The following is a 25,506-nucleotide window of genomic DNA, read 5'->3' on the forward strand; positions in this document are numbered from 1 at the left end:
TGTCAGCAATACACTGTACAATTTTTCAGATTCTAAATGAGCCTCATCATTATATATGTATAGATCTTTAAATACTGTTGGTATCAGTATGTAAATAGTATTTGGTCTTCTATGCTTTCCACATAATTCTGAAAAATTATCCCTGCGTATCTTGCCATGTGCCTTAACATTCTGTTGAACAAACACGGATTAGGTAATGTTTCAGATTCTGAATAGAATAAGCTTTACGCATGAAGGGAGGCAGGCTGAGGAGAACAGGGGTTTGGCAAAAGGCCCATAGATACAAGGAGAGGCTGGGATAGTTATTTCCCCTGTGTAATAAGAATACTTCTAAGATGGAATGAAAAAAGGGAGGTATCAATAAATGAACTAGAAAGTTGGGATTACTCGCATTTTCTAATGTAAATATTTTATTAAATAAGAGGAATCACCTTAGTTTCAAACTTTAGTGTACATAAAACATTTTGGTTTACTTATAAATGTGCTTTAAAAAAATTATATTATGAACCACCAGGACACAAGAAATACTGATCCTATAAAAAATATAACCTATTTCCACTTAGTCGCTTGAATTAGAGTAGGAAAATGTTTCTAGTTAGTCACGTCTGTTTGTGAGCCCCCCAATGCCACCCTGATGCTTTCCTGCATATCTATATTTCAGGATCTCAACATTTATGAAAATATGCATATATAAGTGGTTAATTTTGTGCTAGATTGGCCATATTTTATATTTTATCTGTGTTTCCTATAATGTGTCTTAAACTGACTAGGAGAAAAGTAGAACTGTTTATAGTAGTTTAAAAACTATCAAGTTTCAGTAATTTTAAGAACCCTATTAATAGCTGAAAAAAGAAAAAATCCTGATACTGGTTTTCAGAGCTATGAATTGCTAATTCAAGTTAACTATTAAAAAATATTCAAACATGCCAGGTCAAGAATGTCAACCATTCTACATAGCAAATCATAAAACAAGCAATAAAATCACCTTCTCTGAAATCCCATTTACAAGTCAGATTTTATTGCTTCTTTCCTGTCTGGACACATTTCTTCTAAGTGATGTTTTCCCTGCAGGTCACATTCTGCATCATGTGAATATTGGGCTCAAGGTCAAACAATGTGTTCATCAGATTCCTTCTGTAACGATGGAAGCATCCATTCAGCCCATCACACGGACTGTCCTCCGAGTGACGCTTAGCATCTCTCCTGATTTCTCTTGGAATGATCAGGTAGACATGGAAAACACCTAAATCTACCTACATTAAGGAAATATGTCTGTACTCCAGGTTCAACTATACCTCCCTACATCTGTCCTCAAGGCGTATAGAAAATCCTTTAAAAAGAATATACATTGAAGAATCATTTAAAACATTGTAATAGTATTTACTCTCATCCTCAAGGTAAGCATGTGGTATAATAGATGAATAATATGTCAACCAATGAGACTCCATCAGAGAATTATAGGAAACCTAAAATGTCACATGAAACAATGGTATAGTGGTTTCAACTCCATAGCAACTTTGTTTAATTCTATCCTCTTTCATTTTTTTTTCTAGCTGTATGTACTCTGTCATTTTAATGTACTTAAAATTCAAGATTCTTCATGCTAAAAGAGCCCTTTTAAAATCCTGATGTTTCTCAAACTATCATTCTCTTCTTCACTGTTAGACTTGTAGAAGGAGTAATCTACATTTACCTCCTGGTTGTCTGATTCCCACTGGGACAACTACTTCAGTGATCACCAAAGACTGACTGATTGCCATAATAAATAGCCTTTCCTTAGTTATCTTCTTTATTTCCATAAGCATTAAGTGCTATACATTGTCCTTGCAAATGTCCTTCTTTGGCTTCCATCCCTTTCCTATTTCTGTTTTTACCCCTACTTCTGTTCTTTCTTCTAAAACTTAGCTGTTACTATGTGTGTATGTGTGTGTGTATATACACACACATACGCACGTTGAAAATCCACTCTGGATCCTCTTATTCAGTCAGTAATTCTTTGTGTATTAGCTGCTCAGGCATGTCCTACTCTTTGCAACACCATAGACTGTAGCCTGCCAGGCTCCTCTGTCCGTGGAATTCTCCAGGCAAGAATACTGGAGTGGATTGCTATTTCATTCTCCAGGGGATCTTCCTGACCCAGGGATTGATCCTGGGTCTCCTGCATTGCAAGCAGATTCTTTTACCACTGAGCCACCAGGGAAACACTCAATAACTTTAAGGTCTATCTTTGTACCAGTTACTATACAAAGAGTACAGTAGAAAGGAGATTGCAGGTACAGACAAGCAAGTGTCAGTCCTTTCAAGAGGCCAGTGGGGAATGAAAATCAGTAAATGTAGTATAGCAGTGCCTACTTTATAAGGTTCTAGTTAAGTGTAAGTAAATATTGTCTGCATATTTACAATATTTGTCATAATGTCATCGTCTGCATGACATTAGTACCTCTTTAAGGTGAATGCATTTTATTATACCCAACCATAGCCCTAACTGAAATCAACCATTGGCCTTAAAGTGTCCTAACCATTCATTCTTTCAGTTTCCTCATCTGTAAACATGTATTATAATAATAATTATCTTTCTCACAGAATTTCTGTGAGGATAAGATGAAAGAAAATTATACTTAATATTTTTATAAATATAAAATTTATGTAAAATATAAGAGTACCATTAGCCATAAACTCTAGTTTTTATATATTGGAATACATAGAAGTTTTAGATTTTTTACCCTATTTTCTTCTCTTAAGATACATAATAAATCTCCCACAATGCATAGCTGCTTTTATCAGTTAGAATACTGTTGGCTGTAAGAATAGCAAATATGAGTAGTCTCAAACTGACTTAAGGAAAAGAAGGTATGTGTGTGTGCTAAGTCACTTCAGTCATGTCCAGTTCTTTGCGACCCCATAGACTGTATGTAGCCCACAGGCTCCTCTGTCCATGGCTTCTCTAGGCATGAATACTGGAGTGGGTTGTCATGCCCTCCTCCAGAGGATCTTCCTGACCCAGGGACCGAACCTGCGTCACCTGCAGCTCCTGCAATGCAGGCAGATTCTTTACCACTTGAGCCACCAGGGAAGCCCAAGGAAGATACATCCTCTTACAGAATGACAGGTCCATGGGTAGAAGAGCCCCTAAAGATGACTGAGTCTTCTGTTTAGGAATACTGTTCCAAAGCCAGGATCTTTCCATCTCTTTTCTCTGCTGATATTTTTTACTACTTCTCAAATGTATTCATGCTTCCTTGTTCACAGTTAACAGAGAGCGGGAAAAAATACTCCCTGCTTCAGCAGCCCAGAGCATGCACCTTTTCTTTAGCCCGATTGGGCCACTTCTGGCCATGTGCCTGTCCCTTGCCGCATGCTCTTGTGAAGGGGATACTATAAGCTGATTAGCGTATGCTAACCAAAATTACTCTCGGAGGTGGGGTAACCTTCAATGTTACATGAGAGAGAAAAAGAGATGAACATACTGAACAAGTCTAGGCTTTGTTAGGAATAAAAATGGAGAGGAATGAGTACACAGAACACAATATATCTATCCAATGGAATATTACCTGTTAGTAAGAAGGAATGTAGGACTGATGCATGCTATGACATGAATGAAAATATTATGGCAAGTGAAAGAAACCAGTCGCATATGATTCCATTTACATGAAATGTCGAAAACAGGCAAGTCTATAGAGAAAGAAAATAGACTGTGGTTGTCAAGAGTTGGAGGTTGATATGATGGAAAGATGGATAGGGTACAAGGTTCTTTAGGGGATGATGAAAATGTCCTAAAATTAGATTATAAAGATGGTCACAAAACTTTGTAAAAGTATTAAAACTATTGAACTGTATACTTTAAGTGAGTAAACTTTGTTATGTAAATTCCATATCAATAAATCTGTTAAAAAGAGAGAAAGGAATGGGTTCTGGGAATGCTAACAATAGAATCCCTTACTTGAATTAAAATATATAGTATTAGGATACTATTTTCCTTCTAGGTCCATGGGACAGTAGGAGAACCCTGGTGGATTTGGGTAGAAGATCCTACAAATGATCATATTTATCATTCAGAGTATTTCCTAGTTCTAAAAAAACAGGTAAATATGTCTATGTGACTCTATCATTTTGTTGCTATCATTGAAAAGAAAATATAAACTAAATAATTTCTGTTTTTACCTATTTCTCTACAATTTCATAATGCCACTGAAGCTTTATTTATTATGTTTTATGTTTCTGTTTGGTTTTAAAAGAGAATAGTGATTAAATGTTATAATATTCATATATTCAATGTGATTTTCATCTGAGAAATTGAATTATAATCTTTCTAATGGTTTAAGGCATAGATTCCAGAGGGGTGGAATGTGTCAAGTGGGTGGAATAAATAAAATTTTTAAAATTAAATGAATAAAAAATAACTTTAGTGTTATACAGGCACAGTATTAAGACTACTGAGTACATTATATAAAAGACATTCTTTTTTAAAGTTCCAGAAAGACTCAGTTTGATGGAATTCACTATGATGCTTCATTCCTAATTTCTCTTTTTATCAAAGAGAAACAAGCTTTAGGCCTGAGTGGACATCTATAGAATTTTATAGCAATATTTTATTTTCATTGCATTTGTGTTCATGACTATCTTTTATTTATGCCAAGTGCTCTGTTATTCCACTTATGGTAGTGAAAGATTTTTTTTAAATATTAAATGAATAATTTGGTAAACATGAAGTTAAGTACTTGAATGAATGAAGTTAGGAAAATTATGATAATGAGTTAAATTGGTAACTTGATAATACATAATGATATGTATATGTAAATATTATAAGTTCAGCATATGTTTTTCCTTCTATAATATCAGATCTCCTCAGAGGATGACCACCTACAAGTTTCTGAAGTATCTGAATATCTCAGCTATTTAGAAATCCAAGATATTTTCTTTCTCTTTAGTACATATTGCTGTAGATACCATTGTTTTTACAAGAGAATAATAAGGCCTCTAGGCTACTAGAATAACCATATTCATTTTATACTTTATTTCACATTAGGTCATCAGTAAAGAAGCTCAACTACTGGTATTTACAATCCCTATTTTTGAGCCTCTGCCTTCCCAATACTACATCCGAGCAGTGTCTGATCGATGGTTAGGAGCTGAGGCTGTATGTATTATCAACTTTCAACACCTGATTCTACCAGAGAGACATCCTCCCCATACAGGTAACATGTGGAATAGTAACTTGAATCATTGATTTTCCAAAATTGTTGTTTTTAGTTCATGTTTAAAAGTATCTATGCTTTAAAATTGTCTGAATTTAAGTAAAAACGCATCTTATTTATCAATAGAGTTTGAGAAGAGACTTTTCGAAATCAAATGTAGACACTAATGCAGGCCTAAATTTGTTTTTTTAATTTGAGTTCCAAATACATTAAACTAAGCCTAGTTCAGTTAACAAGAATGACACTCACTGTTGCTGTATTACTGTACCTTCATCTCTATAATCATTATGATTTCTCAAAAAATAATGAAATTGTAATATCTATTGATCTATTCATTGAAGAAGACTTTTCTGATTTTCTTTCATCAAATAAGCTTTGTGATACCTAGAATCTCAAAATAAAAAACTTAAAAATGGTGCTTTATTTTTTGATTAAAATGTAGTTGATTTACAGTGTTGTGTCAGTCTCTGCAGTATAGCACAGTGACCCAGTTAGATATACATATGTACACTTTTAATAGTTTTTCCATTATGGTTTATCACAGGATATTAAGACTAGTTCCCTGTGGTATACATTAGGACCTTGTTGTTTATCCCTACTAAATGTAATAATTTGAATCTACCAACCCCAAACTCTCAGTCCATCCCTCTTCTCTTCCTTCCCCTTGGCAACCGCAAGTCTGTCCTCTGTGTCTCTGAGTCTGTTTCTCTTTTGTGGGTGTTTTTAACATATGCTACCAACATCACTACTAGGTCTCTATGGTTGTAGTACCTGATTTTAACATGTATTGATGTTATATTTTAATTCTCACTTAATCCCTTCTTTGTTGAGTGGATAAGCATGTTTATTTATGTATTTAGATGACTTTCTGACTACATTTTTAAATGCAACAAATGTACCATCATGACATATCAATTGGTATTAAAAAATACATGATGTAACCTCAATGATTTCTAGTTCTGTGTGGATCCAAGTATATATTCAGGCATTCCACTGAGCTCGAATCAGCTAGGATTTTCCATGTTTTCTCAGCACAGTTCTTATTTACCCAGTCATACTCTGATTTAAAACTCCCACACAAGTTTCTTCTTATTTTAGGTTGTTAGTTTGCATTGTCTAGAACAACAGTGTACTCAACCACTCTGTTTTGTCAATTATCTAACAAATGAAGAGTTATTTGTTCTTAGTAACTGTTTTATACTAGTTTGCAAGTGGTTTTCCTTCTTCTACAGGTTGGTGTAAATTTAGTTTTCTTCTAAAACATGCATATATCCATATACCTGTCATTTAGATCTCTTTCCTGATTGGAAGATCATTAGCACTGTCTTAGAGGGAGCTCTGCCAGAAAAGCAAAATTATGATATGTCAATATCGTAATTGTGGTAATGAGGCGGGGGGGAGATCTGTAACTAGTATATAAGAATTGGTTAATCCTTTTTTCCCTCTAAAGCATTAAGGATTATTATAAGTTGTTTCAAAAAGACAGTATTTTATAATGTGCATGTTCTCCAGTTTTGTATGTACTTGTTGAATCTTTTCAGAATTACTGGATCTTCAGCCTTTACCTGTCACAGCTTTGGGCTGTGAAGCATATGAAGCACTGTACAACTTCAGCCACTTTAACCCTGTGCAGACACAAATATTTCATACGCTGTATCACACAGACTGTAATGTCCTACTTGGAGCACCCACTGGATCAGGAAAGACTGTTGCAGCTGAATTAGCCATTTTCAGAGTCTTCAACAAGTACCCTACTTCAAAGGTCAGTTGGAAACAATCACATATTTACATTCAATTATAAAACATAATTTATAATCTGTAAATTAGCCAGTTCTAAATATACTGGCAGGACTTACTGAATAGATTTGCCACTCTCTTGTGAGTTTTCCACGGGGGCCCAGATCAATATATGAGTAAATGGCCACAAGGAAATTTATATTAATACTTTGGAGTCCTTTAGTTAGATTTCTAATGTACTTATTGGCACTCACATGTCCTTTCCTCATTGTAAAGTATCTATAATTCATAGGAAATTTCATTGTAAGATATGTAGTTCATAGCCATACTTATAAGAAATATAATGATTCATAATCATTAATCATAATCAAACCCTTTGGCTGTGAAGGAAATATACGTTAATAAATTCAGCTGATTACCCTCAGGAAATACCAAGGCAGCCTTTATTCCACATTTCTCCAAATGGCCATGCTATTATTAATGTAAATAATGTGTCGAGTCAAATAAGTGTTGATTTTAAGCTTTCTTGAAATGTGAAGTACTCTCAGAAACCTTTTTTTCCAAAAAAGTGAATTTATTTGTTATGATTAGAATTATGCACTCTTTTCCTCATCATTTGTGATTTTAGAAATGTTTTAACTTCCTTTTTCAGTGATTTTCATTTAGTAGCTATTCTTCCCTGCTTAACTTTATGTTTTCCTGGTGGCTCAGAGATTAAAGCTTCTGCCTCCAATGCGGGAGACCTGGGTTCGATCCCTGGGTCAGGAAGATCCCCTGGAGAATCCCATGGACAGAGAAGCCTGGTAGGCTACAGTCCACAGGGTCGCAAAGAGTTGGACACGACTGAGCGACTTCACTTTTACTTTCTTTCACTCTTAAGTTTATTATGTGGCTATGGATCCATTGAAAGTGAAAAAAAGTGAAAACAAAAGTCACTAAGTTGTGTCCGACTCTTTGTGACCCCCCAGCTGTAGCCTGCCTGGCTCTTCTGTCCATGAAATTCTCCAGGCAAGAATACTGGAGTGGGTGGCCATTCCCTTCTCCAGGGAGTGTTCCCTTCTCCAGGGGATCTTCCCAAGCCAGGGATCAAACCCAGGTCTCCCACACTGCAGGTGGATTCTTTACCATCTGAGCCACCAGAGAAGCTCAAGAATACTGGAGTGGGTAGCCTATCCCTTCTCCAGGGGATCTTCCCAACCCAGGAGTCAAACCAGGGTCCCCTGCACTGCAGGCGCCTTCTTTACCAGATGAGCTACTAGGGAAGCCATTAGGAGACAAATTTAACACAACCAGTAGAGCTCTGTTCTAAATTCGAAACATTCTATACAGGAAAGAATTTTTTTCCAGTAAGTAATCTGTATGGAAGTTTAGATTATTAAAGACCAGGGTTTTTTATTTTTAATTTATTTTTGTTTTCTAAATTGTAGAACACCTAAAATGTATGACTGGCATTGGCGTCTTCCATAAAATCTACATTAAAATTTAAACAGCTGGATTATTTATCTGTATAATTTCAAAATTAGTAGCTTTTTTCATGAAAGGGTTATAGTATATATAATTTATTATCTCCTAGTTTTTAAAAAATTTTCACATTATGTTAAAAGATAATTTCATTCTGTGACAACCAAGAGGGGTGATGTGCAGTAGGGAGTGGTAAGGAGGGTCAACAGAGAGGGCACATATGTATACTTAGGACTCATTCATGTTGTTGTATGGCAGAAGCCAACACAATATTGTACAGCAATTATCCTCCAATTAAAATTAAAAAATTTTAAATGATAATTTCATTATAAACCACCTAAAGAAAATACCAATGGTGCTTTTTAAAAAATATTTAAAATTATCTATGTCAGTATTTTCATGATTTGTTACATTCAAGTCTTACTTTGGCTAAATGTAGTTTAAGCTAATGACATTTTCCCATTAATTTAAAATTTTAAGTCTTTCAGTATTAAAAGATACATTTAACTACACTTATATTTTGATAAATTTTATTGAGTTTACCTTTATTTGAAAATGATGTCACTGTTTTTATGAGATCTTTTTGTATCCCCATTTTAGGCAGTATATATTGCACCCTTAAAAGCCCTAGTACGTGAACGAATGGATGATTGGAAAGTTAGAATAGAAGAAAAACTTGGTAAAAAGTAAGTTCTTACTTTTCAGAAGATATGTGATGAATAATTGAAAAAGATCAGGAAATAAAAGATTTGCATAAAACTGTTGAATGCTTTTAAATGATTTTCATTTTATTTAAAAGTGTTATAGTTAAAATGTTATCAATATTCTCACTTGTTTCAAGATTGAAAAATGAAAGCCCTTAATTTACTTAAACTTTTATTTGGCAAGAAAATTTTCTCAAAACTTTAGATTCAAAAACAAAAGAAAAATAAGATATGTCTCTATTTTTCTTTCACACACTTCAAAGTAGCTTCCAAAAACTGCTTAGAAGGCATTTTGCATGTAAATAATTTACCAAAAAAAGAAAAAGAAAATCATTGGAGAACATGACTTAAAAATTTTTTTTTTACTACTGACAAGGTTACTTATTATAATATTTTTTTAATAGCAAGATTGCATGTATCCTGAGTGACTGCTGGAGCATCACTAAATATATTATGACACATTCACACAATGAAAATATTGTCTTACTCTATGAAAAAAATGAATTCTATATACTGAGAAATAGATCTTCCAAGATACTGTTTAAAGAAATGTTTTTAACTTAAGTATTCCCCTTTTGTTTTTAAAACTTGGTGAAGAATATAAATATGTGTTTGTTTTAGAATGAGAATCAGGTGATGAGAATATCCATTTTGCAGAGACTATTTACTACATATATATATATATATATATATACTTTGAACCATACAAATATATTACCTATTCAAAATAATAAATAAAATGTAAAAAAATAATAAAAGGAACAAAAAGCTTTGGGAATGCTATCCTTGGAGGAACTAATCTTGATTTTTTTTTCTGTTTTTTGAAAGTCAAAACAGATATAAAAATGACTTCATGGTTACCTAAAATTTGGAGTTAGCCTTCAATTTTCCTTCTTTCTCACAATAATTCTGAGATCTTCTCAGAATGGGAAGATAATATTTGCCCCAACTTACCTTGTTTGTGTCCTTATATATTTGAATTTGCCTATAATATCTAGACAATTTCAACCTAAGAAAAGAAATGAAACTTACACACAATCATATTCTTAATGAATGCCTCCTTTTGTCTTAATAAGTTAACACTTTCCCTCATTAGAAAGGTGTTTATTCCAACATAAGGAGGAGGTGTGAGTTCACCTCTGTAAAATCACAAAGGGTAGAGACTTTGTAAACATAATCAAAACAAAGTTTGATACTCTTGCATATCTGCATAGAAGTTAGATTACAGTGATTTGCTTTTATACATTCTTCATTTTATGGGAGGAAATCATCTTAGAATCATTAAGAAATATCTGTTTTGGACTCAAGTCAAAAAATTTCAGAAGTCAAAGGGAGATAAAGTAGTTTTAAGCATAGTAAAATTTTATTTTGAAGGCCATATTTTTTCTAAGCTCATGTGTTACCTGAAAATTTAAAGGGATAATTTTTATTCTCCTGCAGAGTTATTGAACTGACAGGAGATGTAACTCCTGATATGAAATCCATTGCCAAGGCTGACCTTATTGTGACCACACCAGAGAAGTGGGATGGAGTCAGCCGAAGCTGGCAAAATAGGAACTATGTAAAGCAAGTCACTATTCTCATCATAGATGAGATCCATCTGCTCGGTGGGTACCACTGCATCTGAATCCAGTTTACAAACTTGGACTTGTCATACCTGCAGCAGCTAGCATCAGGACTTGTTAAATGATTAACATCCATTATTCCTCTTTCTTAGGGGAAGAAAGAGGCCCTGTTCTAGAAGTCATTGTATCTCGAACGAATTTCATCTCATCCCACACAGAAAAGCCTGTTAGGATAGTTGGACTATCCACTGCATTAGCTAATGCCAGAGACCTTGCTGACTGGCTCAATATTCGTCAGGTATGTGAAAGATTGGTAAACCAGACATTTCATGGTATGGGTTAGGGCCTTATTAAGGAGGCAGTAGAATATTATAAATTATAAAAACTGGAAATGGTTTCTCTCTCCTTTTTACTCTAGATGGGCTTGTTCAACTTCCGACCATCAGTACGCCCAGTTCCACTGGAAGTTCACATTCAGGGTTTCCCAGGTCAACATTACTGTCCTCGTATGGCTAGTATGAATAAGCCTACATTTCAGGGTAAGCTTCAGATTTCCTGGGATGAATAACAACCGTTTTGTATGGTGGCCTTTAAATGCATTCTAAATATCGTGGGCTTCTTTGAAAGGGTGGTGCTGCTCCAACTTCTACAAATATCTAGAACTATTTACCTTAACTGTTGAGGAATATTAATATATATTGAACTGACTATTGAAAGTTTGATTTCGTAAGTTAAAGTGTCTTCATAGTAGAATAAATGTATGTACTCTAAAAAAATCAAATTATTCTTAAAATTAATTTATTAAGGTATTATGATAGTAACTTGAGTAAATGACAAGTAGAATATTTATTTTAGACTCATAATATTAATTTTTATCAGAAATCATCTGAAAATTTTAAGTACTGTTTTTGGCTATGTATGTGTTTATGTTTTATTTTTTGTTTTTCCCTTTCTAACAAATTAGGCAGGCAGGAAAGATTTAAGAATAACACTCCTATTTTATTGAAACATGTTTTCATGTTTAGGCTGCATAAGGAATATTTATTATATCAATTAAAAATAACCTCCAAAATAAATTCTCTAATGTGAACTGCTGTTGATTGTGAGGTGACAGTTGTGAGGTGACTTTTTAGCTGCTGTAATTGGCCTTATGACAGAAGCAAAGTATTGATTGTGAACTGGAGACCAATCTTGGCAGTTCAGATTATTTACACCTCCAAAGAAGCATTGTACAAAATCACTAATGAACAATAAATCTGCCATGAGCTGTTCAGCCACACCTGTTCTTGCAGCAGCAAAAATCCATTAAATGTTTGAGGTTTAAAAAAGAGGCACATTCATTCATTCATGATTATGTGCACCAATGATACCAATATTGTGCTAATATGTGTATTTTAAATGTATCTCTAATATGATTTATCAAAGTATTACCATTTGCATTCTATAAATTCTGATCAACTGTGAATGTGTTAATTTTTCATAGTATGTTTGATGGATTGGTTCCATTTAAGGAATGACTGATTCCAAACCAGTGATTGAAATGAAGCAATTTATATTATGTAAATCAACAGTAAATTAACTATGCCTACACTTCTCTAAATATTGCATAAGTACAGCAGCTATCCTTGTAAACTCTTTATTATACCTGTAGTGGATCACTATATTTCTTTGAGTTTACATTTATGATTTTGTGGTAGCTTTATTTCTCACTCTTAGGTATAAATATAGCCAAGGTCATGTCAACATTTCCATTTATGAACCTTGTTCTTTTACCCCATAAAAAAGAAATTCTGCAGCTCACATTTCAAACAAGAAATTACAAGGAAGTTGTACTTTTTAGTATAAAAATTTCTCATATCTCTGACTGTTTTAAGAGACCTATGTACACATAAGTATAAATTCTCCTTGTGCCATCTTATCAGTATTTTGGAACCTATGCATAGCAAAGAAACTTCAATCCCAGTTAAGTCAAATGATTTGTGTGGCTATTTAAGTAATATTTTTTCAGTCTTATTACCCAGTTTTCAAACTACTTATCTTGTGTGCCTACTCCCTGTGTGCCGTCACTCAGACATGGATTCAAGCATGGTATTTTCTTCAGCTCTCTTCTGCATTCTCTTATCTTCCCACTTTAAACCTTATGCTTATGTTTTGGGGAAAACATTTTTATGACATATCTGGCTAATTTATTGATACAAACTCACTTAATTTTTCTATCTACTGGTGACAGGACAAAAATAAAAGGAATTTTTTGTGGCTTTCCTTCAACCCCACCCCTGCCTCAGGTCTTGATTCTCTCTCCAGACCCCAGGACCAACTAACTCTGTAGTATCATTGCTTAGGCAAGCAGAAACACAACTCAAAAATAGAAAACCCAACCTGAGGTCTAGTATCCCTGTACAGTTGTGTCCATATACAGTTGTTTATGGAGAGTCTCAGCTTTTCAGTCTCCTTCCTTGGCAGGTCAGAACTGAACCAGGAGTCAAGATAGTTCACTTTTCCCTATCTTGGGCAAAAAATTCCGCTAAGTAGAGACAGCTACCTTTCCTTTCCTATCATTTCTCCAGTATAATGTCAAAATTTCATAACCAAATTAAGAATTCGATTAAATCATTTACATCCTTAGTTTTCATGCATTTGTTTGATATCCTAATGAAATTCAGATTCTGGTTTAAGTGGCTTACTATTTTATTTTCTACAATTTTTCAATAGCAATTAGAAGCCATTCTCCAGCCAAACCTGTTTTGATATTTGTCTCATCAAGACGTCAAACTCGCCTTACTGCTTTGGAATTGATAGCCTTTCTAGCTACTGAAGAAGATCCAAAGCAGTGGTTGAATATGGATGAAAGAGAGGTAAGCAACATATTTTAATTCTACTTCTTATACCTGTCAAATTAGTGTGTATTATAGCATAATGGGAATTACATATATAATTATGTTTAGTTTTAATCTATTTATTACCATTGCTGTTGTTTTTAAGTCATGTCAACTCTTTGCAACCCCATGGACTGTAGCCCACCAGACTCCTCTGTCCATGGGATTTCCCAGGCAAGAATACTGGAGTGGGTTGCCATTTCCTTCTCCAGGAGAGATTCCTGATCCAGGGATCAAACCCATGCCTCCTGCCTTGCAGGCATATTCTTTACCATTGAGTCACCCAGGCTTCCCATTTATTACTGTATTTCTCCCTTTAACTTCATCACCTATGTATATTTTAATATTTGGCTAAGTTTTTTCATAATATTTGAATGTTCACTGCTCTTGAAATTCATAATCAATTTTGCAAAATTAACTTTGTATAAACTATATAACATGACCATCTTCAAAAATTTAGAAAACACTGATAAAGTAAAGCCTATTATTGTCCTTTAAGTAATAAGCATCATTAAAATGTTTTCATATCTGCATAATTCTATTATATGACTATTCCATTGTACTTTTCTCCTATAATTAAATAATCATTCATCTTTATTATTATGGGTTTTTCTTTATTTAGAGTTATTTCCTGAGTACAGACTTATAAATTTTAAATTAATGGTTCAAATAATGTAGCCATTTTTTATAATTTTTCATACACACTGATAATTACTTTCTAAAAGGGCTGTACCAATTTTGATTATCCCTATTGATGTATGAATTGTCAGCAGTGTATGAGAGTAACAGTCTCAGTATATGCTCACTTGTTGTAATTTATTGTTATAGATAAAATGTTTCTTGTTTTAGTGTTTTAATGTGTGCCTTAATTTTTTTGTAGTTGAACATTTTTTTCCATATATTTAATTTTATTCTCTTTTGTCCCTTCATTCCTTTGGGCTTTTATCTGTTGCAGTACAGCATTTTAAAAATATATTTGTGTGGGAACCTTACCAAATTGAAATACCATATACCCATGCATACACCCCTAAAACTTTATACAGGCATACCTTAGAGATATTGTGGATTGGGTTCCAGCTACTGCAATAAAACAAACATTGCAGTAAAGCTAATCACACAAAATTTTTGTTTTCCTAGTGCTTAATAAAAGTTACATTTACACTATACTATAGTCATCTAAGTGTGCAATAGTATTATATCTTTAAAAAAGTACATAACTTAATCTATTATAAAAAGACTGTATTGCTAAAAAAAACACTCACCATCATCATCTGAGCCTTCCATAAGTCATAATTGTAATATCAAAGATCACTGATCACAGATCATCATAACAAATAAAATAATGATGCAAAAGTTTGAAATACTGAGGGAATTGCCAAAATATGACACAGAGACATGAAGTGAGCAAATGTTGTTGGAAAAATGGTGTTGATAGACTTGTTCAACATGAAATTGCCACAGACCTTCCGTTTGTAAAGAAAAAATAAAGCCACATTATTTGCAAAGCACAATAAAATGAGGTATGCCTGGTATGAGGCATGTCACTCATGAAATATGTTACTTTTTTCCATATGTATGTATTAGTTATATATACATGTATTAACCTTCCATCTGCTTTATTAGTAAATTTTGGTAGTTCACTGAGTGTCTTTTAGTTTTTTCAAATGGCAGTTTTTACATTTTATGTGAAACAGTCTGTTAATATGATTCTTTGTGATTCCTTCCAGTACTTCTAAATGTAGGTATTCTCCTATCTCCTGCCATAGATTGATAGTGATTTTTTCTTCCTTACACTTTTCTGGTTTTTTAAAATATGTTCCTAGCTGGAGTTACGATTGGAAAAAAGTAGCTGAAATCAGTGATAAAACTGTTGCATTGTCTTCCTTCTCCCTGCACATCTCATGTGGCCTGAAGGACAGTAATCACAGTGCTCCTAGCCTACGAGTGCCAGTCTCAACAGTCACATATTCCTCCCCTTCCATGTCTCACAACTCATTTAGGGTTGGATGGTCCTGTGTATATTACAGTCATATGTTAACATTAGTTAACTAGCAACAGTTAATATTTCAAGATGTTCTTATGTAGGACCACAGATGACCTTATTAATCACTAATAAGTAGCAGAACCCAAAATTAACTTCATGTAAAAGCTATCACATAACCCATGAAGTAGGGTGAAAGCCATCATTTATCTTTCAAGTTTCGTCATTACTCCTTTAATGTGATTTGTAGGTATATACATGGTATATAATTCAAGATAATTTAAAATCAAAATAATTTTGTCAAAAGTTCCTTATCCTGTGTTATTTACTTATTATGCCCAAATAAATGACCCTGTTGTATTTAAACATTATCTTGACTTAAAGGAAATGCTGAAAAATAGATGTATGAAATATATACCTGTATACAGTTTAGTTTATATACAGCATCTATCTAACCTTATTTTCTTTTTGGTTTTGTTTTTTTCCTCTTGTTTCTTATCCCTAGCAGTGTTCCTAATGGAGACTTTTCTTTGAAGTCAGGGTACAAGGTAGCTATTTACATTTGGGGATGTGTGCTCAAAGCATATTTATATAAGAACTGTGCCTTTAGCACATATGTGACTCACATGAACCTCAAATGTGAACCTCATGTGCTCTCCCCAGCTGTAGTTCAACTCTACTATTCTTTATTTTTCATTTAAAGGTGTGAGGCCTTAGAAACTCTGGACTGCTCACCATTGTATGAAACTACTTCTCTGTTTTGTATTTTTTTTTTATCAGCAAAAAATCTATCACCAAGGCTTATTAGAACATACAGAAATTACCTACATGGTTTTTGCTGTTTCATATATTTCATTGCTAAAATAGGCCAGTTGGAAATTATGTCATTTCTGGACATTTTGTTTCACTAAGCACATCTCAAGAATAAGACAACCCAAGCTTTGTTTTTATTCCTGCCACTAAAAGCCATCACCTTTAAAGTCAAATTCTCTGAGGGTTTACAACTGATTATTATGCGAATTCATCTAATTATACTGAAACCTACTATAAAGTAAGTTTTCACTGTTGAATCCTCTAAATGAATTAGGATTTTTCAAGGCTTCAATTTTTGTAAGAGTTACTCTCCATGATATCCTGGCCTAGACATTTAGTAACTATTCCTGTTGCTGCTTCTTGGACAGTGTCATGTTGGTATTCTGTGGTAGGTCATGAGTACTCTGGGTAGGAAACTTGAGCATTCAAAGGAGGCAGGGTAAGCATGGGAGCAGTTAGCCCAGCAGCTATAGAGTAGGAAGACCCTGTGGAAGATAGTAGCATCAAAATAATTCTTCAGTTGAATGGTGTGAAGTCAGGAAGTGTCCCTAGATGTGGAGGTGGGAAGGGAGGGATTCAGGGGAGGGAGGAAAGAAAGCTACGGCAAATCTGAAGAGGATGGAGAAACAGAATGTGACCAAGGAAGAATATATGTGTTCTATTTTGATTATCAGCAAAGACAAAAGAAATTATCTAACTAGATTCTTAACCCAGTAAAGCATCAAAGTAAAATATTAGAAAGTATCACTGATGTGAAATCATACTGCAGAATGAGAAAACTCTAATAATAGTAATGTTCTTTCAGATTTACCATTATGAAGGCTCCTGCAGTGATTCCAAAGGTTTGTAGGCATGTGCTGCTATGCGTCTTGGATTTCTCAGTTGGACAGCCACCACTCCCACCATTAACCCCAAATGGTTGGGTCTTGCATCACTCTCTCAAGCTTATTGCAAAATTCACGTTTAAATTGAAGAAAGTAGGGAAAACCTCTAGACCATTCAGGTATGACCTAAATCAAATCCCTTATGATTGTACAGCAGAAGTGACAAATAGATTCAAGGGATTAGATCTGATAAAGTGCCTGAAGAACTACAGAGAGAGGTTCATAACATTGTACAGAAGGCCGTGATCAAAACCATCCCCAAGAAAAAGAAATACAAAAAGGCAAAATAGTTATTGGAGGAGGACTTACAAATAGCTGAGAAAAGAAGAGAAAGACAAAGGAGAAAAGGAAAGATATATCCATCTGAATGCAGAGTTCTAAGAATAGCAAGGAGAGATGAGAAAGCTTTCTTTAGTGATCAGTGCAAAGAAATAGAGAACAATAGAATGAGAAACACTAGAGAAAATTAGAGATACCAAGGGACTGTGTCATGCAAGTTCAGTTCAGTTGCTCAGTCATGTCTGTCTCTTTGCGACCTCATGCATTACAGCACTCTAGGCCTCCCTGTCCATCACCAGCTCCCGGAGTTCACTCAGACTCACGTCCATCGAATCGGTGATGCCATCCAGCCATCTCATCCTCTGTCGTCCCCTTCTCCTCCTGCCCCTAGTCCCTCCCAGCATCATAGTCTTTTCCAATAAGTCAACTCTTCACATGAGGTGGCCAAATTATTGGAGTTTCAGCTTCAACATCAGTCCTTCCAGTGAACACCCAGAACTGATCTTCTTTAGGATGGACTGGTTGGATCTCCTTGCAGTTCAAGGGACTCTCAAGAGTCCTTTCCAACACCACAGTTCAAAAGCATCAATTCTTCGGTGCTCAGCTTTCTTTATAGTCCAACTCTCACATCCATACATGACCACTGCCATAAGGGTGGTGTCATCTGCATATCTGAGGTTATTGAGATTTCTCCCGGCAATCTTGATTCCAGCTTGTGCTTCTTCCAGCCCAGCATTTCTCATGATGTACTCTGCATATAAGTTAAATAAGCAGGGTGACAGTATACAGCCTTGACATACTCCTTTTCCTATTTGGAACCAGTCTGTTGTCCCATGTCCAGTTCTAACTGTTGCTTCCTGAACTGCATATAGGTTTCTCAAGAGGCAGGTCAGGTGGTCTGGTGTTCCCATCTCTTTCAGAATTTTCCACAGTTGATTGTGATCCACACAGTCAAAGGCTTTGGCATAGTCATTAAGCAGAAATAGATGTTTTTCTGGAATTCTCTTGCTTTTTCCATGATCCAGCAGATGTTGGCAATTTGATCTCTGGTTCCTCTGCCTTTTCTAAAACCAGCTTGAACATCTGGAAGTTCATGGTTCACCTTATTGCTGAAGCCTGGCTTGGAGAATGTTGAGCATTACTTTACTAGCGTGTGAGATGAATGCAATTGTGCAGTAGTTTGAGCATTCTTTGGCATTGCCTTTCTTTGAGATTGGAATGAAAACTGACCTTTTCCAGTCCTGTGACCACTACTGAGTTTTCCAAATTTGCTGGCATATTGAGTGCAGCACTTTCATAGCATCATCTGTCATGCAAAGATGGGTACAATAAAGGACAGAAACGGTGTGGACCTAACAGAACCAGAAGCTATTAAGAAGAGGTAGCGAGAATACACAGAAGAACTATACAAAAAAGATCTTCATGACCCAGATAACCACGATGGTGTAATCACTCACCTAGCACCAGACATCCTGGAGTGCAAAGTCAAGTGGGCCTTAGGAATCATCACTATGAACAAAACTAGTGAAGGTGATGAAATTCCAGCTGAGCTATTTCAAATCCTAAAAGATGATGCTATTAAAGCACTGCACACAGAATGCCAGCAAATTTAAAAACTCAGCAAGACCAGAGGTCTGGAAAAGGTCAGTTTTCATTCCAGCTCCAAAGAAGGGCAATGCCAAAGAATACCACCACACAATTGCAGTCATCTCACACACTAGCAACATAATGCTCAAAATTCTCTAAGCTAGCCTTCAACAATATGTGAACCATGAACTTCCAGATGTTCAAGCTGGATTTAGAAAAGGCAGAGAAACCTGAGGTCAAATTGCCAACATCTGTTGGATCATCAAAAAAGCAAGAGAATTCCAGAAAAACATTTACTTCTGTTTCATTGACTACGCCAAAGCCTTTGACTGTGTGTATCACCACAAACTGAAAAATTCTGAAAGAGATGGGAATACCAGACCACCTTACCTGCCTCCTGAGAAATCTGTATGCAGGTCAGGAAGCAACAGTTAGAACTGGACATGGAACAACAGACTGGTTTCAAATTGGGAAAGGAGTACATCACAGCTGTATATTGTCCCCTTGCTTATTTAACTTATATGCAGAATACATCATGCGAAATGCCAGACTGGATGAAGGACAAGTTGGAATCAAAATTGCAGGGAGAAATATCAATAATCTCAGATATGCAGATGACAACATCCTTATGGCAGAAAGCAAAAGGAACTAAAGAGCCACTTGATGAAAGTAAAAGAGGAGAGTGAAAAAGCTGGCTTAAAACTCAGCATTCAAATAATGAAGATCATGGCATCCGGTCCCATCACTTCATGGCAAATAGATTGGGAACAATGAAAACAGTGACAGACTCTATTTTCTTGAGCTCCAAAGTCACTGCAGATGGTGACTGCAGCCATGAAACTGAAAGACACTTGCTCCTTGGAAGAAAAGCTATGACTAACCTAGACAGCATATTAAAAAGCAGAGACATTACTTTACCAACAAAGGTCCATCTAGTCAAAGCCATGGTCTTTCCAGTAGTCATATATGGATAAGAGAATTAGACCATAGAGAAAGCTGAGTGCCGAAGAATTGATGCTTTCAAACTGTGGTGTTGGAGAAGACTCTTGAGAGTCCCTGGGACTGCAAGGAGATCAAGCCAGTCCATCCTAAAGGAAATCAGTCCTGAATATTCATTGGAAAGACTGAAGCTGAAGCTGAAACTGCAATACTTTGGCCACCTGGTGCAAAGAACTGACTCATTTGAAAAGACCCTGATGGTGGGAATGATTGAAGGCAGGAGGAGAAGGGGACGACAGACGATGAGATGGTTGGATGGCATCACCAACTCAATGGACATTAGTTTGAACAAGCTCTGGGAGTTGGTGATGGACAGATAAGCCTGGTGTGCTGCAGTCCCCGGGGTCACAAAGAGTTGGACACCACTGAGCAACTGAACTGAGTTGAACTCGAGCTTCAGGTCCAAGACAGAAACATCTAAGTGCCTAAGCTTCAGTATCTAGCATGCAGCAGGGGTAAGGAATATCTTTTCTTCTTTGGCCTGTATTGAGAGATGTTCAGGCACAGGCTGCCTATAAACAGTGAAGGTTCAGCACAGCCCTTCTGCTGCCCAAATGCATTCATACACATTCTCTCTGAGTCATTGATCTATAAAGGCAGCTCTTTCTGGGTAATGAGAGACATAGTAAGAACAGGGGATCTCCTGGCAGCCTTTGTCTTAATCTTTCTCTATCACGTGAGTTCCTCAGTAAGAAGCATTATCGTACAGGAGATCATGATGATGTATAAGGCATTCAGTTATCCTAACTGAAGCCTTCTTCAGTTATCCTGCCATTCAAGGCACTGACAGGACATGATGGGCAGCATAGGAGAATCAAAATCTATAGTGTCCATTCTAGACATTGTCTCAAGTAGATGTCCCCTCTGTGCTCAAAAGGGTCCAGTATAATTTCAAGTAGCTGTCTGTTCCCATGGGGAAAGTACTTACAACGGGCCCAGGCTTTTATGCGTCGCTCGCATATTAGGTGCTGAGCAGCAGCAGCAGTGGGTCTGTCTGCCCGAGGAGATGGAAGCCTGTGTTTAGCTCAGGCAGAGTTCATCTCTCCCGGGATGGAGCCACTTAGTACATGAACCATTGCACAAGACCTAGGGCCTGGGAGAGAGGCTGTTGGGTGCCCTCAGATGCCCACTAAACTGTTAACAGCGTTTTCCACACTGCTGTTAACTTTTTGGTAAACATCTTCATGGGATATAGGGAGCTGTTTATTCTCGGACCGTTTTAAAAGTTCATCCACATAAAACTTCTGCTTTCTTGCCACTTGTTCTCTGGTAGCACTCTTGCCAAGCTCCTGGCCATTTGGCTAATCAGTAACTACAGAGTAAAGAGTGGATGATCAGTTCGCTCCATCTCTATTTTACAGTAAAGTGACAGGGAAATACATTACAGTCAACTTTTACTTCTTTCTTTAGAGTCATGCATCAAGTGACCATAATACCACGGCAATGTACTTCTTATAGTGCTACCATCTTGTTCAAAGCCATTTGAAATTTTTCTTCCCTCAGTCAGTTTCACATAAAAAGTACCCCATGGGGCCTACGTGGGTGGACTGAAGTAGAGATGGTATGGCAGGAATAGGCACACATGGACGGTTCATGGATCACATTTTGTAATATTTTTCCATTGGGTCCTTTTATTTCTCCTAATGATGAGTGCTTATACAGCAGATGACATCCAATTCATGATCAGCAGCTTCAGTTGCAAGTTTACCTGACATTACATAATTAGGACTTCTTTCTCTCCCCTCTCAAAAATATCCATTAAATAATCCTCTCACTTAAATCAATAGGTAGCTCTTAACAGAATCAGTGAAGTGTTCATTTATTTAACATCTATTTATTGAATGTCTACAACTTACTAGGCACACGTGTTAGCCTTATTGATCCCAAATCTCAAAAAGCTTAAGTGAAGAAAATAGAAGTTTAAAAATATATACATGATTAAATAAATAGTTGATATCAGTTATCAAAATTGCTATAGAAGAAGGCAATAAGAAATGAAATACAATAGAGGAATGGGAGGTTCTTCATTAAGTAGAATGGTCAAAGAAGCATTCTCTAAGGAGATGGCATTTAAGCTGAGCACCGAAGCATGAGAACAAGCTGGCTACACCAAGAGAGATGATAACAGCCTTGCAGGTGAAGGAACAGCATGTTAAAGGAACTGAGAGAAGTTCAGGTTCAGCTGGAGTAGAATAAGCTAGGAGGAGGGTGGTACAAGTTATGTTTGAGAGACAAGCCAGACCCAGCTCATGCAAGGCCACTGACCCATGGTTAAGGAGTTTGGATTTTTATTCTCAGTACTATGAGAAGACATTCATGTATTCATGTATTAAATCAACACTTATTGAGCTCCTTCTTATGTCAGGCGGGTAAAGTTCCTGCCCTGTGGGACTAACACTCTGGTGGGAATGATGGCTAATAAACAAGTATGTCAGATTGTGATCATTGATGTGGGGAGAAAAAATAATTAAAGTAAAGAGTATAGGGGGTGCCAGGGATAGTAGTGAAATGTTGTAGAGTAATGCAAGTTGAGGAGCCCTCCCTGATGAAGGTACTTTTGAACAAATAACTGAAGGAAGTGAGGAAGCAGACTAAGCTGAATCTAAGGAAGGGGGTGTCCCCGGGCTTTGAAGGCTTTTAAGCTAAACGTTTTAAAATCACTTTTGCTGCCTAGTGGAAAATAGTTTGAAGTGGAAGTATGCTAGTAAAGAATCCTCCTGCAATGCAGGAGACCCCAATTCAAATCCTGGGTCTTGAAGATCCACCGGAAAAGGGATAGGCTACCACTCCAGGACTCTTGGGCTTCCTTGGTGGCTCAGCTGGTAAAGAACCTGCCTGTAATGTGGGAGACCTGGGTTCGATCCCTGAGTTGGGAAGATCCCCTGGAGAAGGGAACGGCTACCCACTCTAGTATTTTGGCCTGGAGAATTCCATGGAATGTATAGTCCATGGGGTCATAAAGAGTCAGACACAACTGAGTGACTTTCACTTTCACTTCATTTTGCTGCTTGGTGGAGAATAGTTTGAAGTGGAAGTATGCAGGCAATTAATGATGGTGGTGACCTCGAGGCCACCTAAGAGTGGTAACAATAGGAATTAAAAGATGTATTTGGGATTAGATTCAGTAGGACTGTCTAATAAATAAGAAATGGTGATTGAAAAAATGAAGAGAATCAAGAATTGTGCCCCAGTTATTAACTCTAAACGTCTGAGTAAGTAATAGTGTCTTGTATTGAAATGGGGAGAGCTGAGCCTGTAGGATAGAGAGGAAGGCAGAGACAGATTTAGGATGGAAAGAGGAAGACAGAAAACAGATTTGAGCTTTAAAAACAAAAGGAAAGAAAAGGGGGAAAAGTTATGTTTTTGACATATTAAATTATATCTCTAAGACTTTCAACCCTGGAGGAGGGCATGGCAGTCTACTCCAGTATTCTTGCCTGGAGAATCCCCATGGACAGAGGAGCCTGGCAGGCTGCAGTCCATGGGGTTGCTCAGAGTTGGACACAACTAAACTCAGCACAGCAAGACTTCCAAGGAGTTAAATATAGTTAAGTCTGTAAAACTCACAGAGTGAGTGAGATGAACACATGAACTTTGGAGCATCTGTGAAGAAGCAGCCTTTGAACCCAAGTAAGCAACCAAGACCCTCAGAGAGTGTGGAGCTTAGAAGGCAGGCCTGAGGGACTGTCATTGTGAGCTTAGGAGAAAATGAGGAGCTGGCAAAGGACCCAGAGATAGCGGTGCCAGTGTGGAAAGATAGCATCCTGAACTCTGTAGGCAAGAGGGGTTCATGAAGGAAGGAGTGCTTGACTCCATCAGATATTAATGGGAGTTGAGTGAGATAAGAACAGAGAAACACTCATGGGATTTAGCACTTGGACGTCCTAAACGAACTTGGCAAGTACGGTCAGTGACATGTTGTGAACATAAGCCAGTTTGGAATGAGCTAAGTAAATGGGTGGGCAGGGAAGGAAATGGAAGCAAATAGCATATACAGCTCCTTCTAGAAGCTTTTCCATGTAATTTAATTAATGTTATAATTTAGTACCTAACAAGTACAGTCTGTTGGATTCTGCCAAATATTCTGCTAGTTCAGTGTGCAGGGTGAATGGTGTTGAGATCTGGATAGTTGCCAGCCTGCTCTGCAAGATAAAAGAGCAGAGGGAACACCCTTTCTTCTGAGTGGGTTTCCTGATTGAAAGCTCAGAATACTGCGCTTATTTCATCACTCACACTTTGGATGAGATGCATATCTGGAATGGGAAAACAGAACCCTGGCTGAAGATTAGACTTTATTCTTCAGTCTGTCTTACATTCTCCTCCTCATCTCCTCTACTTATCTATCGGGTTAGCAGCATAGCTAACCCTTTCTTCCTCCCCAGTGTTAAATAAGGTCCAGGTAGCTAAAAGAAAAGCACATCAAAGAGAACTACCTTTTTTTTTTTTTTTGTCCTTACATCGTTACAAGTAGGAATGAATTAAACACAATTCTACAATATTTTTTGCCCTAAAGGTCCTGCGCCACAGTGTTTGAGTTTACTCTAAGGTCTACGGTGCCACCAGAAGGTGGATTCGGGGAAATAATCTGAAGCAGGAGAGGGAATAGCTTTCTGACTATATGAAAGGCATCTAGATGTGGAACATGAAAATCAAAGTATGGAAGATAAAAATTCCTTGGAACATAGTATTGTTAAACAATACTGTTAATTTGTTAATTCAAATCAATTGGCTATATGACTTAGGTAGATGACATTGAGCGTTATTAAGGAAATGTGCTAATTATAATTTTATACAATGCTTCAAAGTGAATTCATGAAAAACTGCATAGGTGCACACTAGGAGCACATTCATGAAAAGTAGAACTGATGTTGTTTCCACTTGCTTAATGGGGGTTCCCAGGCAGCTCGGTGGTAAAGAATCCTCTTAGCAATGCAGGAGATGCTGGTTGGATCCCTGGGTGGGAAGATCCCTTGGAGGAGAAAAAGGCAACCCACTCCAGCATTCTTGCCTGGAAAATTCCATGAACAGAGGAATTCCATGGAAGGCTACAGTTCATGGGGTTGCAAAAGAGTCGAACACAACTGAGCAACTTGAGCATGCATGCACACCACATGCTTCATACTGAAGGAATTTTTTGATGCTTGAAAATTTTTCTCTTTTTAAGCTAAACATAACTCACCCCACTACAGTACAAGTAAAGCCTTCATAGATGAACTCTAGGTTTATACAAAATCATCACAAGTTCAGGTTTGGTGGAGTTTCTTCTGACATTTTACTATAGCTTTCTTTCATTCATTTGCTTTTTCATTCAACATATACATACTGACCTCTTCCTATAGGTAAGAATTTAGCACCAGGCTTTGAAGATGGATGTTGAGATTTTTGAAAATCAGAAATTAAGTTGACTGTAATGAAGATAACCATA

At 36.5% G+C, this 25,506-nt stretch overlaps 1 protein-coding gene across 5 annotated transcripts in view; it reads left to right on the plus strand.

Moving 5' to 3' along the window:
* ASCC3 (activating signal cointegrator 1 complex subunit 3) overlaps window positions 1-25,506 on the plus strand; it is a 338,200-nt gene that overhangs the window by 218,975 nt on the left and 93,719 nt on the right. For all 5 annotated transcript variants that reach the window (XM_086316372.1, XM_086316373.1, XM_086316374.1 and 2 more), the window contains 9 exons: window positions 1,072-1,226; window positions 3,984-4,082; window positions 5,027-5,195; window positions 6,737-6,957; window positions 8,994-9,079; window positions 10,538-10,704; window positions 10,815-10,960; window positions 11,081-11,201; window positions 13,375-13,517. In XM_086316372.1, coding sequence (XP_086172498.1) covers window positions 1,072-1,226; window positions 3,984-4,082; window positions 5,027-5,195; window positions 6,737-6,957; window positions 8,994-9,079; window positions 10,538-10,704; window positions 10,815-10,960; window positions 11,081-11,201; window positions 13,375-13,517 — 1,307 coding nt within the window. The remainder of the gene's footprint in view (window positions 1-1,071; window positions 1,227-3,983; window positions 4,083-5,026; window positions 5,196-6,736; window positions 6,958-8,993; window positions 9,080-10,537; window positions 10,705-10,814; window positions 10,961-11,080; window positions 11,202-13,374; window positions 13,518-25,506) is intronic.

This window comes from Bos grunniens, chromosome 9 (genome assembly GCF_055505025.1).
Source record: "Bos grunniens cultivar Pamir isolate PY7600 chromosome 9, Bosgru_T2T1.0, whole genome shotgun sequence".
In the NCBI taxonomy this organism is placed as follows: domain Eukaryota; kingdom Metazoa; phylum Chordata; class Mammalia; order Artiodactyla; family Bovidae; genus Bos; species Bos grunniens.